General features: G+C 46.3%; 1 protein-coding gene across 1 annotated transcript in view; it reads left to right on the top strand.

The window, feature by feature from the left end:
* The first annotated feature begins 1,289 nt into the window (after window positions 1-1,289).
* LOC144782956 (EH domain-containing protein 1) overlaps window positions 1,290-17,370 on the top strand; it is a 1,028,199-nt gene continuing 1,012,118 nt past the window's right edge. The window contains exon 1 of the mRNA XM_078662184.1: window positions 1,290-2,262. Within this exon, the coding sequence (XP_078518310.1) occupies window positions 1,865-2,262 (398 nt within the window). The 5' untranslated portion in view covers window positions 1,290-1,864. The remainder of the gene's footprint in view (window positions 2,263-17,370) is intronic.

Genomic DNA, 17,370 nt, shown 5'->3' with positions numbered 1-17,370 from the left:
CCAGGAACCCCCTCGGGTGTTGCTACCATGAGGTACTCTCTCTTTGCTCACTTTATTAGACACTTTTTAGAGTGGGATTAGACCTGGGTGCGACATTTTATTATAAAGAAAAACACACCATGACCCAATAGAATAGTGTTAATAAACACATCCAGGGGTGTTAGTATAATTTGTTATCTAACACGTTTAGTGGGTCTGTGACCATAGGTGTGAGGTGGGGGAGGCCCTTATTGTCGATTATTGGTTGAGTGGGGGGTGGCCTCTCTTTTTTTCCCCCTAGCGCTCCTATTGATTGATCGACCTTCATGTCCGCCAAGATATCCCATGATTTACTGTGTATAACACAGTCAAAGGACACTGGGAGGTCCACAAATGCCATATAAAATTTTCCAGCGTTTGCCTGGGTGTATTTTCCTACTTAAATGCTTACATTTAAAACCTGTTCATTTGTTCCAAGGCCCTCTCTAAAACCATATTGGACATCACTTTGAATTTTATTCTCCTCTGCCCAGGTTTGCATTCTGTCTAATACTATCCTTCCTGCTACCTTCATCAGGGAGTCAAGTAGGGATATCAGGCGGCAACATGCTGGGTTTTCCATTTCCCCCTTTTTTTTTTAAATCGGAACAATTACGAATTCAGGCCAAGTTTTAATAAAACTGTTCTTACAGCAAGCTTGAAGAACCCGTGTTAATAGGGGGCCCATAATAAAGGTGTTAACTTAAACAAGTTAATAGGGATCCTGTCGGACAGGGAGCCTTGCCACCGTTGATCGTACCAATAACCTCTTCATGAGTAAAGTTAAGTTCAATTGGCAAAAAAATAGAAAGGTCACCCCCCGGCTATTCGCAATGTCCGTGGTACTATCTACACTATCTTGTAATTTATACACATTTGAGAAGAAATCTATCTAAGTATGGCTTTAGTTTGACTGTCTCCCGCTTGAGATTGCCTCTCCTTCAATAGACCTCAATGGGGGAACTACATTCTCCTGCTTATTTTTTTTACCCTCTTTCCTCTTCTAAAATGCTGGCATGTACATCATTCCCATCCATGCTTAAACAGGGGTTCACAATCCTATGTCCAAAGTAGGGACAACCAGAGTATAATGTTACAAAAGATCGGTTGGAATTGCTAGGCCTACACGTGCTTGCTTTGAGGGTGTTTGCACGTTTCGTGACGTAGCCACAGTGTCAACGAAATTGCAGGCCAGTCCTGCCTGACTTTAACATGACTCCAACGGAGGAGCAGTTCTACGCGTGCGCAGCGGGTAATAACTCCAATTGGTTCTATTTCACTCCTTGTGAGATTGCAGGGTTTAGGTTTACGTGTTCGTCCGGACACCGCGTGCACGTTGAAACAGTTTTGCGAAAAGGAGGACAAGGGTAGTTTTACATTCCGCCACAAGTAATATTGGGACTTGGGAGGGGAAGGAAGCGCGCTGAGGTTCCTCGTGGCTTTCCGTGTCTTTTTTTTAACCAAACCTGATTCTAGAAACGAGCCCATCTTTCGCTGTTCTTTCAGTTCTCGGTGTCAGTTTGAGTTTGACCGCTTCCCGCGGGATTCTATCTGCGCGCTCGTGTTTGTCCAGAAGCAAAGTGAGTGCCTCTCTCATTTCAATGAGGTGTTTTCTGTCTATCTAGTTCTTGGTCTTACGTTCACTCGTAGACTACAATTTGTAACGTAGACCAGTGAAGGGAGAGTAGAATGTTTCTCTGAGTGTTTGGCTTTCGTAGAGATGACACGATCCTTTTAATAATGTGGTTATTTGCTAGTTCGTTCAAATTATGAATTGGAGTAGCTAAAAGTAGGAGTCTTTCGCGCTTATCTGAACTTGCTACCAAAAAACACTTGTACGACCACGATGTTCCGCTGGTCTGAGTCCCGGCACAAAAAGGAGCCACTTCTATTTCAAACAGTGTCTGAGGGCCTCCGCTCTCTCTACGCACAGAAACTCTATCCGCTGGAGGAAGCCTCACGCTTTCATGACTTTCACTCACCGGCTCTAGAGGAAGCTGACTTCAGTAATAAGCCAATGGTGCTACTAGTGGGCCAATACAGCACTGGCAAGACTAGCTTCATCCGTCACCTCCTGGAGCAAGACTTCCCAGGCATGCGCATCGGGCCAGAACCTACTACGGACTCCTTCACTGCTGTCATGCATGGCGACCAAGAGGGCGTCATCCCAGGGAACGCACTGGTTGTTGATCCCAAGAAGCCTTTCCGGAAACTGAATTCTTTCGGCAATGCTTTCCTTAACAGGTGAGGAAAAACACTACGTTGCAACACCAGAAGAAATGAGGTGTATTGGGAATACCAGGTGATGTAAAAGTCCACTACTTTCCAATGACATCTGGACTGCTGTTCCTTTAAATATCAAATATGAGAGATCTTAGGAATAGGTTAGCCACCTGTATTGCCTGCTATTGTATTTAAAAATGCATACGTTATCATTGACCATGCTAGGGTTCAGAAAACCGCAATGCATGTGTATTAGGCTGGAGTGTTTCTCTTCGCTGCCAAACTCATCAGTGAACTATATAAAGACAAAGCACGCTTTCCAACCTTCTTTCATTTATGGTAGACCTATTTGAACATTGCTATCTTTTATTTCCAGCAACATCTTAAACTCGTCCATGTTATTATTAAAACATTGATATATATTGCAAATACTGTGCCAGTAAAACGTATTAATGTTGTAAATGCACATTCCTGAGACTGCTTTGAAACTCTTTAGCTGGTCCAGGCGTTGGGAGCGTGTATCTGCTTTGTTTTGTTGCTGAACAAGGTGGCTACAAACTTTTGATGTGACTATTATAGGTTGGTTTCCACCCCATTTTGTGAAGGAGGCTCTTTGTCCCTTTTCAGTTTAAGTATATCTTTTTAGAATCTTGCTGAGGCTCTGTTCAAACTGTAAATGCAGAACCACTTTGAGCAAATGTCTGCAGAAGCATTAGAATGCAGGGCTCAAGCAACTGCTGAATATGCTTACTGCCATTCTCCACCCCTACTTTTTCTCTATCTACAGTAACGACAAATGTAGCCCACCGCAATACAAGCACTATACTCAGGGGTGTGGAATTTAATAAAATATCTACTTGTTCATGGGGCAGGTTGCTTCATAAATGTACTTGTCCTGTAACAAAATCCACTTGTCCCTTTGGTGCCATGTCGTGCGGCGACAAATTATGGCAGCAATCTCATTATATTAGAGCTCTGATATAGCCCCTCTGATTATGCCAGGGATCATATCATAGTATTGTTTGAATACTTGCAATCTAATTATATTGCCACATTTCCGCAGAGCTACATACTGGGGCCGAAGGTACTGTTAAGCAATAGTTCCAGTTAGAATGCCCTTTTGAGTCTGTGCAAATCTACTAGCTTGCATGTTTTAAGGGTTTTCAACAACTTTTCTCTAATCTTTTCCCATACTGAGAAATGTTGGAAATGTATGCCTGTCCATGGCAAAAGTAACCCTTCTTCCAGAGTTGGGGGAAAAAGTGGTTGGAGGGAAGGTGAACTTGCAAACACTCAGATTTTTGCATGAGCGAACTTACACATGCATATTTGCTTATGCTAAAATGCGGTTCACAAATATTTTCTAGGAGTACTCTTTCTTGTCCCACTTTTGTAAATTCTTGGGAATTCACTAGAGCTGCATACCTGCACTTAATGCAAGTACATATACCATGGGTGCACTTTTGAGACTTTTTTAAACGATTGGGCCCCTAATTTGGTCTGGCCTGGACCATGACCTTTTGCATTGATTAAAATTCTGTCTCTCGCTCTCTGTATCTGTGGGCTTCACTGTGAGTGACAGCATTCTGCTCTTCCAGAAGTAGCATATCAGCAAACAAAGTAGTTTTGTTCAGGGCCAGTAACTACTAAGGTGGAGTGTGCTTTTTGAGACCAAAAACTATTTTTGCTTTTGCCAATGTTTGTTATAATGGTGAGGGCCCGCAGCTCCTACACCAATAAGGTTTTACAAAAACCATGCCAAAACAATTAATAAAACTAAAAAGCTGACCACCAATTTACATACAGCTTTGCCAATGTTTGTTTATTTTTGTTTAACGTAATCTTATTAAAACTGCTTACACTGATTTTCCATTATTATTTTGGGTAAATATTAGCATGCATCAACACATGTTACTAAATGATGCTGCAAAGTAAAGGTACTTGACAATTTACAGTAGTTTAGCGAAATGTTTGTTTTCCTGCTTTTATTTATTTTGTACGCTAAGAATCATCAAACTTGTTCAATATTCTGCAAATATTTGCATAAAATCAGAGAGCATTCTGGGAGCATTATACATAGCCTCATATTGCTCAACTTTTGAAAACGTGTATATACATTTTTATACTGGAACCACAGACAGTAGTGCAGTCAGAGCTTACATTTACTTAGAGCCCGCACCCTAATAATAAAGGCTTTCAATTAATGAACATAAATACAAGTTTAAACAGCATTAAAATATGGACAAAGGTATTACCTTACCTGCAGACAGTGCTCTTCCATTTTCCATAATGTGGTACTGCAAACTGGCAGCCAACGGGTTTGTGCTGCAGGGGGTTGGGCCTACTTGTAGGAGAAAATACACATTAAAACTTGTTCCCATTGACCCTAAACAACATGTCTTGTGCGTTGGGCTATAGGAATTCCACACCCCTGTATACTACTACTCTCCAGTTACTTGTGCATTGTTTCTCACTGATAGTTAATTCCTGTTGTCCAGCTGTACCTTCAGGTTAGATACATCTCCCATAAATGCACTGCAACACTACTAAACTTGAATAGATTGTATTTGTTAACCATCGTTTAATGGGTAGCGCCAGGGTCCTCTACTTTTGCAAATTACTTTTCTTATTCTTATAATATATGCAAGGTAGTACAGTGCTCTTCATGTTGATTGTGAAAGAAAGTCTAATGTTCTTGCTATTGTAGAAAGGCAGTGGCTCATAGCAGAAAAACTATATCACTGATCTGCTTAGTTGTGCTTCGCTAGTGGATTTTTGCAACCATACTCTTTAGCACAAAGCTTGGCAACTTCAAGAATAAAATCAGTGTATTTACAAGTTATTGTTGCTAGTATTAAAAGTGGTTCACCCGTGCGTATCCCCAACTTACCTTGCCGACATTTTAACTTGCTACATTCTCGCCACCAATTTACACTCTGCCAACCAGAAACATCTGATCAGTTCTAAACCAAACTTTTAGAGCACCCATTTTCCGATCTCTTTACCTCTTGGTTTCATCCATTTCTGCTCACTGTGTTCTGACATCCAGGCATGACTCTCACACGGAGGGAGTTTAAAATTGGGTAGATGTGCGACTTCATCCTATCAAAAAGAAAATGTTAAATAAGGTTACACAATGCTCATAGTTGTGAATAGGCTTATTACCACATTCTATTATCTTGTTTACTGTTTATAATTGCTGTTTATCTGTCAGATAACATTGCCTTTGTACAACTCGCCAAACACTTATTTTGATTTTTGTCTATAGCTGATCAATTTATCTGGCTATTTACCGCTATTTTCATTTTGTGCAACATTTATTTTTTAACTGTAATACTGTGAATTAAGTTGGCAAATAAAAAAACATGTATTACTGGATGTGTTGGTATCTAATCGTTTAACTTTTCCCCAAGATGTTAAAAGGAATGCAGATTGTGTGCATAAATAGGAAGCAAATATTCATGTGCAGGTTAATTCATATTTAAGAATTCAGTCCACCTTTATAAACGTTAATTTGTATTTTTATAGCACGCTTTTGTGTATGGTATGTAGTGTTTAATGTGTAACACAAAAAAAGGCCTGAGGAGGTTTAACGACCTGCAGGGTCAACTCCCCTCTAAATATGGCAACACAAACAGGCTAACCTGGGTCGGACTAGTCACAACAGAGTGCAAAGAGGTCCCTTTTTAAAGGCCAAATTCCCTCACCCACCTGCAGGTAGCATGCTTCATCATCGGGAATCTCCTCGCACTGCAAACCTAGTCGCAGTGCGGGCTACGACCCCTCACTGTGAGGGAGGAGCTCAGGGATGTTTTAATTTATGATGGTAAGGAAGTATACTAAAACCTACAGATGAGCTGGGCGAGAAGGGAGTGTGTGAAGAGTGACAGTGTGACTGCAACTAACTCCCTGGTATGTTAAAGATTACTTTTAATAGGGCACCCAGGGGTCCGGATTCAAATCTAAAAATGTGGCCAATGGTAGGAAGATTCAACCTAACATGGCCTAAAAATGGTCCGTTGGTTGACATGTTTTAGCCTTAAAGCCCTCCGCAGAGGTGCTGTGTCTTTCTTCAGGACCAGTTGAAATGTGAGACAGTGAGAGTGTGAAAGTCTAGCCACCAATCCAAATATGGTAGTGGAATAAGGATACAACCAACTAGTAGCAAGCACGTTTATTCGAGTGAGGAGTCAAACCTATTGAGTGATGCTGGGTAAAACACCTACATTCCCATCTTGCATCCTCAAGTGCCAGCTGGTCTGTTCTCTGCCCTTAATCTGCCCAATAAGTACAATTTACAGGGGAACCCTACTCACTGGGAGCCTGGGTAAAGTATTCAAACAAAAACAATGGCTCCTGTGGGTAAATACTCAACAAGTTATAATAGTATAAATGCACAATGGCAATATGGGTGATATGAAAAAAGACGAAAGGCAAGTAAGTGGTATATGCACTGGAAGAATATATTAAATACCAGCAAAAGTAGATACACATGTAAACAATTCACACATTTATATACATTTGTACAATTTCAAAACAGTGTAATCGTGTCCCAAGTGAATAAATTCTAGCAAAAAACTAAACATATTCCAACAAATCATAATGAAAAAAGTGACATGAGGTTCCTAACATGGATTCGTTTTTTGCAAAGGAAAAGAAGCGACCTGTATAGGAAGGTGAATAAAAGCAACTTGCAGAGATCCCAGCCGGGACCCCCTGTAATGACTGGATATGGCGTGAATGTAGAACACAGTCTCGCTGTCGTTTCCCGAACTGCGACTTGGGTTCAAAATAGCCTCCGAGCACTCGATGGTGCTGCAGGTGAGGCGATTTTCTTTAATAACGATGCGGCCAACTTGTCTCAGGGCTCAGATAATGCTGGCTCTTGAACTTGCCGTGTGACTTCGGACAATCCCGAGGATACAACCGGCGTCCGCACAATGGCAGAGCTTGCCGAACGACTGTGCGATGTGCGTCATCGCACAGTCGTTCGGCAAGCTCTGCCATTGTGCGGACGCCGGTTGTATCCTCGGGGTTGCTTTTATTCACCTTCCTCACGGTGTCACAATCACCATACGTAAACCGCAGTAGAATTAAGCAGGTGCCCCACATTCACTCAGTCCTTAAGAGACCTTTTATCCGCATAAGGTCGAAACGTCATCGACAACTCTTAAAAGAAGCATACCGTTCTTGAAAATAAGTTGCCGCTATTGGGCAACTTTTTGCATTTATTTGGAAAATTAATATACAGGTCGCTTCTTTTCCTTTGCAAAAAACGAATCCATGTTAGGAACCTCATGTCACTTTTTTCATTATGATTTTATATGTTTAGTTTTTTGCTAGAATTTATTCACTTGGGACACGATTACACTGTTTTGAAATTGTACAACTGTATATAAATGTGTGAATTGTTTACATGTGTATCTACTTTTGCTGGTATTTAATATATTCTTCCAGTGCATATACCACTTACTTGCCTTTCCTCTTTTTTCATATCACCCATATTGCCAATGTGCATTTATACTATTATAACTTGTTGAGTATTTACCCACAGGAGCCATTGTTTTTGTTTGATTGCTTAATCTGCCCAAAGCCAGTGGGAGTGGCACTCAGCCACCAGTATCACTCCTGATCCCAAGTCGTCTCGTCCGTGTCAAACACCAGCCCTCATCGAGTGGTTGGAAGTGCCCCAGGTTCAGAAAAAAGTGGATAGGGGACCACCTCTCCGGGCCCAACTCGGCTCTGATCCAGGACACAATGATATGAGAGGAAAAGGGGAAGGGATGCAAACATCTCCAGACACTAACTTCAGGGGGTACAGTAGCTAGGGTGGCAGTGTCTGGTATCAATGCTGATCGATCTGCTCCTCCGCATAACAAGTGGCAGTTCTGTCTATGGACCTGATGCAGCACTCGTGCTGTTTATTATTTTTTGACTGAATGCAGTAGTTCTGGGGGATGATCATGGTTAGGTTTAGGCACTGAACGTGGTGTGTACGTAATGTGATCCCCAGTGTATTTGTCAGGTTCACTGTGGACTAAGAGCCTCCCTTCTACATATGTGAAGCTCCAGGCCAGAGGTGCACCGCAGTTAAAGGCCTCAGATGCACTGGCACTGCCACTCTGAACTCCAAGGTGTGCGGGGCATCCGGTGCGGCTTGCACAAGAAGCTCAAGAGTGCTCGGCAGACACAGCCCTCTCCTCCCTACTCATGGCGGGTTGAAGAGGCATTTGGGTCTGCTGTCAAAGTGGTGGCAGTAGGTCTCTCCCCTGGGACCAGGGGAGCGTGCGGAATCACTGCCCATCAATGTGCAATCTGTGGTGGTTGGAAGGTGCTGACGGTGTTGTGGAGATTTGCTCCGGTGTCGCACCGGCAAGAGGAGGGAGCCTGACACATCTCCCGTTACTCCTGGGCTGGTGCAGGCCACCCTTGTCTCTCAAAAGGCCGGGTAGGCCACAAAAAATTCTGTCCGTCGCAGATGGGGCCCCATCCAGGGTGTGGGGATCAGAGGTGGACGGAGAACAGGACTTTCGTCAGGACCTCGGGCCGTGGCCTCCTCTGCGGCAAGCCTCGCTCCAGGCCCAGGGAGCATCGTTGGCAGGAAGTAGGGCAGGGTGGCGTCAAAGATGGGGAGGTTGTTTCGGCACTGAATCAGTGGGGGGCTCACTTACCTCCCCTCTATGCCGGGTCAGCGCCGGCCACCTTGCTCTTGCCTAGGTCTGGGTAGACCGCTGATCTTTGTGCCTGGCCTGATGGTATCTAGTTCAGGGAGTAGATAGATACTGAGGGTTGGAGAACAATGAGGATAGCTCTGGTCCAAAGGCAGGTGGAGAAATTACAAAAAAGGCGGCTTGTGGGGTCGGGTGATTGTGGTTATTAATATCTGGTGCTGGCCCCCATGATGGTAGAAACGCTGGACCTGTGTGTATGGCAGACAATAAGGGCACTTCTCTTGCCTCAGGCCTGATAAAGTGGCAGGGGAGTCCAGGGATCTGCCTTAGGCAAGTCATGGGCTCAGCAGCATTAGTCTGATAGCAGTGGATAAGAGAGGATGACGGAGGGAAGAGGAGCACTCTAAGAGTGTAACTGCCATCTTGACGCTTCAAGCCATGCCCTTCATGACACGTTATGAATGCTCTAGGTGCTCCCATCCTTTCTGATCTAATGAAACCTTACATTCCAAACAGAGCACTCTCTTTGGCTGAGCTAAATTTATCAGAGACTCAACTGTTCTATAGCAACAAGCAGGTGGCCACTCCTTCTGAGTTTTAGCTCCGGCCCTCTGGAACAGTTTGCTTCTCGAAATTCCCGGACCAATTTTGATTTCAGGAAAATTTCATTTATTAAGAGATCCTGATCCCCTTATGCTGCTCCGTTGGTGTGGTACTCATGTTCTCATGTTCTGTGGTTAGCACTGGGAAGCTCTGTTGTTAGGGCAGTAACCCGCTTTTATAAATGTCATTAACATATAATTTCTACATGACCGTCCATCCATGTCTTCCAACCTGTTATCCATTTGGTGCAAGAGGTCTGCAAGAGATTTAACTGCTCTGCAGGTCCGCCACCTCCGCCTGTAGCTCAGCCACTGTTTGTTCAGTTGCAAGTGCCCTCTCATTCACCTTACGGAGACCTGCACATAGAAGATTTATATTTATAGATAAGGACTCTGTTAAGGTTCCCTTTGATATCAGAGGCCAGTGATGAGTTGGGAAGATCCCCCTCAGCAAGTGGTGGGACCTCCCTGTCTGTGTCTGTGTACCTTTCCATCTTGGTCTCATGCATAGCACGCAAAGATCTGTTGTGGTCTATCCTGAACAGTCCCCCCCAATACAGCTAACAGTTTCAGTCCAGCAAGATACCCTAGGTAGGGGGCCTCCCATGTGCCAGCCTGCACACTCTGAGCCATCAGAGTGGACAACAAACCCTCTCTCCTCCTCTACTGCTCTGGTCACCAGCCATCACCGCTCCTGAACTCCGGCTCCAACCAGGTCTCACTGTCAGCAGGGTGAAAAAAAAATAAAAAAATGGGGGGTGCCCAGTGCATCCTATCTTGCTCGCAGTCCACCACTTTCCCATTGTAGTTCTCAGGCGCTCCCCCTCACATTGTCCTAGACCCGTTGTGTTCTCCCTAAGGCCCGCAATAGCACCTCTGGGAAAGGTCCTCACGTAGGCACCAGTAGCTCTTCCTCCTTCACATTGCTTAGTATCCACGGGTCCTCACACCTCCGGAGCCGCCTCCAGATGTCACCACGGCTCCCCCACCAAGTGTGGGACCACCATAAGCACTATCCGGGACCACTGCAATTCCGCCAGCGCAGATAGCTGATCCCAATCAGCAGGGCGAGCCTTCACAGTACCTGCTCGGCCTGGCCTCCACCTGCCAACTCAATCCCTGCAGCAATTCCACCTCCTCAGCTGGGAACAGCTACACTGCCCTGCTCTTCACCACAGCCCCACTGCACCAAGTCACGCAGTCCCTCTCACTTCATGACCAACTTCTCTGGCTCCCTCACCAATCGCAGCTGTCCAAATCCCTCTCTTCTGAAGGCAGCCTAGTCTTGTCAGGAGGGCGAGCTACCGACTTAGGACATCACTCCAACTCTAGACCCCTTCGTTCCTGTGACCGCTCATCAGTGTTGCTGCTGCAGCGGGCCCTAGTTGTGGCATTAGGTGTGCACCCTGCTCCACTTTATGGCCTCCTGCTCCTTCTGGCCTCCAACCTTCCATGTTCATTAGGCTGTTGCATGCCAGGCCACACCCCCATTGTGTTTTCATATGTAACCTGTTGGCCAGTGACCTAGAAACATGTGTCTTCATAAGACACTTAGATCAAGATGTCTACTAAATGCCTGGCCCTTTGTGCGCTGTTGCAAAGGTTCAGTTTATAGAACCTTTCCTGAATATACATATAGTAGAGATTTTCTTTCAAATCGATTGCTCTTTCTCAGTCTTTATCACTTTTTTATTTCTTCACAGCTGTACACAAGGAACGATTACAAGAAATCTTAACTTGATGTGTTTATCTTAGTTGAGTGCTTCACTTTTTATGTATGGCTTGATAGTGCATCTGTCGCCAGACCATATGTTATCTACAGAAAAAGTGCTTTAAGAAGCACTAATGAGAAGGGGACTTTTGCTCTGCCCAAATGCTGATATAGAGAGATATATATTAATTACCTACTGCCAGTCGCCAGTAGGTAGTTATATTTGTGACCTTGTTTCTATTGAAAAAGCATTTTTTCTTTTGCCAATATCTTTGGTGCCGTTTGATGAATCTTTGCGAAATTTTCAAAACTAATGGCCCACTCACTTCAGCTGTTGTGTTGAAAGTTTCGGGGTGATTCATCAAGCGGGCCGAGAAAAAGGGGGGGTCCCAAAACATGTTAATTTACTTAGGAAATTTTAGACATGGATACAGCCTTAACTGCTGAACGGATTGACACCAAATTTGGCAAAGGATATCTCTTGGTTCAGAAAGCAGTCTTTTTGTTTTAAAGGTGTAAATCCGTTCAGTAGTTCCTGGGAAATGTAAACATTTCTCAGATATACACCTGGGGACTCGGAGGATCTGAAAACCCACCTGCTCTCGTGCCTGCAAGATGATTGGCTGCCAACACTTTAAACTCGAACTGACTAGGTTACATCGAGTCACAAGAAAAAAGGTTAAAAAAAAGTGATAAAACAAGAAAAGGGGTCAGGGTAGAAACACCCTGACCCCTAGGCCTGCTCAGGGGGTCCCACAGGGCCCCCCCAAGACCAAAAAAGCATTTTTCTTTTAAAATTTTCAGCCAGTTGCGCAGTGGATCCACAAATCTGGCCCCCGCAAAAAAACAAAGCGCAGGCTCCCGCAATTTGTTTTCTTTAAGCCCCTGGGTGGGCCAGATCCCAAGGGCAATGAAAAAATGCGGTGCACGGGGGCCCTTGCGGGTTCCCTCGTGCCCCGGGAACCGCCACCTCCCTGGGGCTTATAGATCGAATGCAGGGGGCATAGGAGCCCCCCGCAGCCCTGAGGACCCACCACCTCATCCCGTGGCTAAATTTAAAAGTAAAGTGGGGGGGAGCTTCAGCCCCCTCCACACAGCCTCTGGGACCACCACCTCCCCAGGGATAACATACTGTTGGAGAGGGGCTGTGCGGTCCCCCCTCGTGGAGCTGTAAATGGCACTGGGGACTGCCACTCCCAGCAATATCCCAGTGTCCCCACCCCTGGGACATTGCAGTTTGCTATGGCGGTAGCACTTCTCCTGCCAAGCTATAGCAAACTCCGGTCCGCTTCATGGAAGCATGTTTGAAGCTCCCTCTGCCCAAAAGCAATGCTGGCACCTGCAGCAGGCTGGGAGCTGGCAGGGACCGTGGGGGCCTTAGGGCTCCCCCGCTGTCCCAACGACATGGTCAGGGTATAGGGTCCCCGGGGCAATATCTGCCCGGGCAAAATTCAATACATCTGCTTCCCATAGCGGAGATGCCAGCCTGACCTGCCTCTTGCAGAGCATGAGACTCTGACCCTCTACCAAATACCAAATATCAAGCCCCAGTGTCTAAAGGCCTTGCGACGTTCCCTCTCCCCCCAGACAGATAGCGTAGGTATCCCAATGGGTCCATCGCCATTTTTTCTGCCCAAAGAAACAGCTCTGTCTGATTGGAGAACACCCAGTTGTTCACCACTACAGGTGTGCTGCCCAATAATACAGCCTTAGATTCGCCAAGGCAATGCCCCCCTCCCAAGCCTTCCTGGCTAACGTACTTAGAGCTATACGCTGTCCCATTCCAAAGCAGTGTTCTTGTGAAAGTCTACCTGCCTGAAAAGCCTTTTTGGCACTTCAAACAGTATATTCTGGAGGATGTACTGGAACTTGGGGAGGTAGATCATTTTAAACAACGCTGCCCTGCCTGCGCCAGTTGCCCATATCATTGCTTGCCGGCCTCTAGAATCTTTCTTAGGTTTTCTCTGAGAAATTGCCTAGATACCCAAATACTTGAAACCTTCTGATTTCTACTGGACCAGGAGGCTCCCAATCGGAGGGCACCCCTCTGTCATTTGATATGCCACTGAATTTCCTCAGTTGATGCGAAGCCCAGTATACTTCCTGTAGACCTGCAACATCTCCAAAACGCGCCACATGGACCGGTTGGGCTCTGTCAGAAACAATATAATGCCATCCCCTTGGAAGGATATTGCGTCCTCTCATCCCTGGTCCCCACACAAAGCCCTGATCTGGGCATCCTTCCGGATCCAGCTCACCAGCTCAAAGAGCCACAGAAGAATAGCGGGGAAAGCGTTCATCCCTGCCTTGTGCCTCTCTTAGTTTGTATATCCTCAGACAGCACATTCATTCTTACTTGGGCAACAGGGTATTGGTAAAGCAATTTCACCCACCCCAGACATGAACTGCTGAATTTCATCTTCTCCAATACTGCTTGCAGGTATGACCATTCCAGGGAGTCAGATGCCTCCTCTGCATCTAACAGCAGTATTATTGCGGGCTCCCGAATCTTGCCACCGTGCACCTAACAGCCAAATACCCATAGAAGATTATGGTGTGTTGCCCTGTGCCGCCTAAAGCCCAACTGGTCTGCCTTCACCAGGGTTGCTACTATCCACAACATACGGTTCGCTAGCATCCTCCCCTATATTTTTGCCTTCGCATTTATCATGGGTATCGGGCAATAGGATCCACATGCCTCCCTTCCTTGTAAATTGGGACAATTAAGTCCGGACCAGGTTTTTCTGGTATCGCCCCCTCTCATCTGGCACACCTATAGAGTTCCCTCAAGGGGAGCACCACCTGTGCTTGAATGCAATTGACTCCTTTGGGAATCCTTTCAGACCCGGAACCCGACCCTTTTCAGGTCTCTATAAGACTGCGCTTTGAATTTATGTAGGCATTCAGTTTTTCATCCTTGATTTTAAGCCCCCCCCAAAAAAACTATACATACATACTACTGGTGGTCGCCAGTAGGTAGTTATAGTTAGGACCTATTTTCTATAGGAAATCCGCAACATTCTATTTGGAATAACTTTGGTGCCGGTTGAGGCATCTTTGCAAAATATTCAAAACTGGTGAGGCACTCCGGTCCGCTCCTATCCTGAAAGTCTTGGGGTGATTCGTGAAGCGGGGGCTGAAAAAAAGGGGGGGTCCCAAAATGTGTTTTCCCATTGCAATTTTCCATACACCAAATTTGGCAAAGTTGAAGTCCTTGGTCCAGACTCGTGCCTTTTGCTTATATGGTGTAAATCTGTTCAGTAGTTCCTGGTAAAATTACAATTAAAAGTACATATATTTCTATGGCTTTGGTGGATCCGCGCATCTTACGCGGATTATAAGCGCACCGTCCCGATCACGCGCAGAATGCTGATTGGCTGTGAAGTGGTTGTCAACATTTGAAACCAGGAAGTGTTGGCAGCCATTTTGTGCCTTGGTAGAAGCGAGGATCTAGAAAATAGTGGAACAAGTGTTCAACACGTATAAAGGGGGTATGTAAGAAATATTTTGATCTAGACCTGCCTAGGGGTTCCCACAAGGACCCCTAGGGTCCAAAAAAAGAATTTTATTTTTTGGAAAAAATGGAGAAATGTGCGTTGGGTGCATGGATCTGCCGTAATAAAAATGAAAATGAAGCGGGGGCTCCTATGCTTGTTTAAAAATTAGCTACCTGGGAGGGCCAAATCCCGGGGTCTAAGATATTACATTTGATGGGGGTCCAGAGGAGTCCTGTAGCCTGGGGACCGCCATTCCTCGGCCACACACACACACTCTAATGCTGGGCACTGTTGGGCACTGCTGGGAGTCTTAGCCACACACACACTCTAATGCTGGGCAATGCTGTGGGTCTTAGCCACACACACCCTATGCTGGTGGCCACTGCTGGGGGTCTTAGCCACACACACCCTATGCTGGTGGGCACTGCTGGGGGTCTTAGCCACACACACTCTATGCTGGTGGGCACTGCTGGGGGTCTTCGCCACACACACACTCTAATGCTGGGCACTGCTGGGGGTCTTAGCCACATACACCCTATGCTGGTGGGCACTGCTGGGCATTGCTGGGGTCTTAGCCACACACACACACTCTAATGCTGGGCACTGCTGGGCACTGCTTGGGGTCTTAGCCACACACACTCTATGCTGTTGGGCACTGCTGGGGGTCTTAGCCACACACACACTCTAATGCTGGGCACTGCTGGGGGTCTTAGCCACACACACACCCTATGCTGGTGGGCACTGCTGGGTGTGTTTTCCACACATCACTTAGATTTGACGCAACATATACATACATTACTGACGTATGTCCCATACGTCTCACCATTCCCCTGGTGATATGCGGTAGCGTACCGTACCCCGAGGTCGATGACGTAGGTGCGGCACGTCTCACTATTACACTGGTGATATGCGGTAGCGTACCGTACCCCGAGGTCGATGACGTAGGTGCGGCACGTCTCACTATTACACTGGTGATATGCGGTAGGGTACCGTACCCCGAGGTCGATGACGTAGGTGCGGCACGTCTCACTATTACAATGGTGATATGCGGTAGCGTGTGGCGCAACGTACCCAGACATTACAGGCATGCAATGGTGATGTGCGCGTGTGGCGCCACGTACAGGTATACTTCAGTTGTTGGGGTTCGTTGTACTCACCGTCTGCGCTGTCGTCTGTTTCTATGTACGAGGTGGTGGGCGTACAGGACTGGGATGACACGGACGATGGGGTTCATGTCCTTGTCACGTACCGGGGTGCGGTTCGTACCGGACTCTGCTTTTACGGCAGTTTTGAGCTCTCGTAGCAAAAGAGCCGTACGGAGTGTCTTCAACACGGATCGTACTTCCTGGTACGGATGACGCGGTCTATTTACGTTCGGACGTGGCGTGGAGCGTCAGCGGAATGCAAATCGTATGGACTTGCGATTTGTACGGAGTTTGTTATGAGTCGTACAGAGTGACGCTTTTGGTTGGGATCGTACTTGCGGAATCGTGTGGTGACGTTTACAAGTACAAATCGTACAGAGAAAAATGCTCCGTACGTAGAATCGGAGCGCTTTTTACCGGATCGGAATCGACCCCTAAGCTCATCCTCACACTCACCAAGGAAGACAACATAACCAGGAGCAATTTCCAAGAAGGGATGAAAGCCATTCCAACCTGGATGAGCAACAGCTGGCTGAAGGTCAACGCAGAGAAAACAGAAGTCATCATACTCTGCTGCACCTCCTACACATGGGACAACACCTGGTGGCCCATCCGCCTTTAGAAAACCACCCACGCCAATAGACCAGGCATGCAACTTTGGCATCATACTTGACTCCTCACTAACAATGAATAGCCAGATTAACACCGTATACTCAGCATGCTTCAAACACCTCGGCATACATTCAAGTGGATAACGCTGATTCCTGAGAAAACATCACCCATGCACTCTTCACAAGCAGAATGGACTACAGCAACAGTCTCCGCAAACTCCAGACTCTCTAAAACGCCACAGGTACTCATCATCGACATTTCACGACACAACCATATTACCCAACTCCTCCACGACATCCACTGGCTCCCCATAGAAAGAAGAATAACCTTCAAGGTGCTCACTCATGCCTACAAAGCCTTTCATAACAACAGACCACAATAGCTGAATCAGTGAACCTCCATCAACCCCTCCCAAAAAAACATCCGCTCAACTGACCTCGAAGTAACCTCCGTCCCTCGTTTCTACAGGACAAGAGCAAGGGGAAGATCCTTCTCCTACCTCGCAGCCAAGAGTTGAAATGAACTCCAACTACACCAAAGCAAAAAACTACACCAGTTCAAAAAGGACCTCAAGACCTTGCACTTCAAATAATCACAAATGAGCTGCTCACAGCTGTTCACCCCCCCCCTCCCACCCTAAAACACCCTCAGCCCAAAAGCAGACAGTGTGATGGCAGACAGCATGTTTTGTGCCTTTGGTATATTTAGTGAACACTTAGGGGGTCATTAGGATGGCGGGCGGACTTAGTCCGCCCGCCATCCCATCGGTGAATGGGACTACCCGCCATAAGGGTGGGGGTCCCGTGGGGGGGCATTAGGATGCGCCTGCCACTGTGGCGGGCGCATCCAGCATGTTTAGCATTGTGGCGGGCGGTGCACTCAGCCTCGCCC

The sequence above is a fragment of the Lissotriton helveticus genome, chromosome 9, assembly GCF_964261635.1.
Source record: "Lissotriton helveticus chromosome 9, aLisHel1.1, whole genome shotgun sequence".
Taxonomy (NCBI): domain Eukaryota; kingdom Metazoa; phylum Chordata; class Amphibia; order Caudata; family Salamandridae; genus Lissotriton; species Lissotriton helveticus.
Note: the sequence above shows the minus strand (reverse complement) of the source record. Positions and strands in the feature narration are given on the sequence as shown.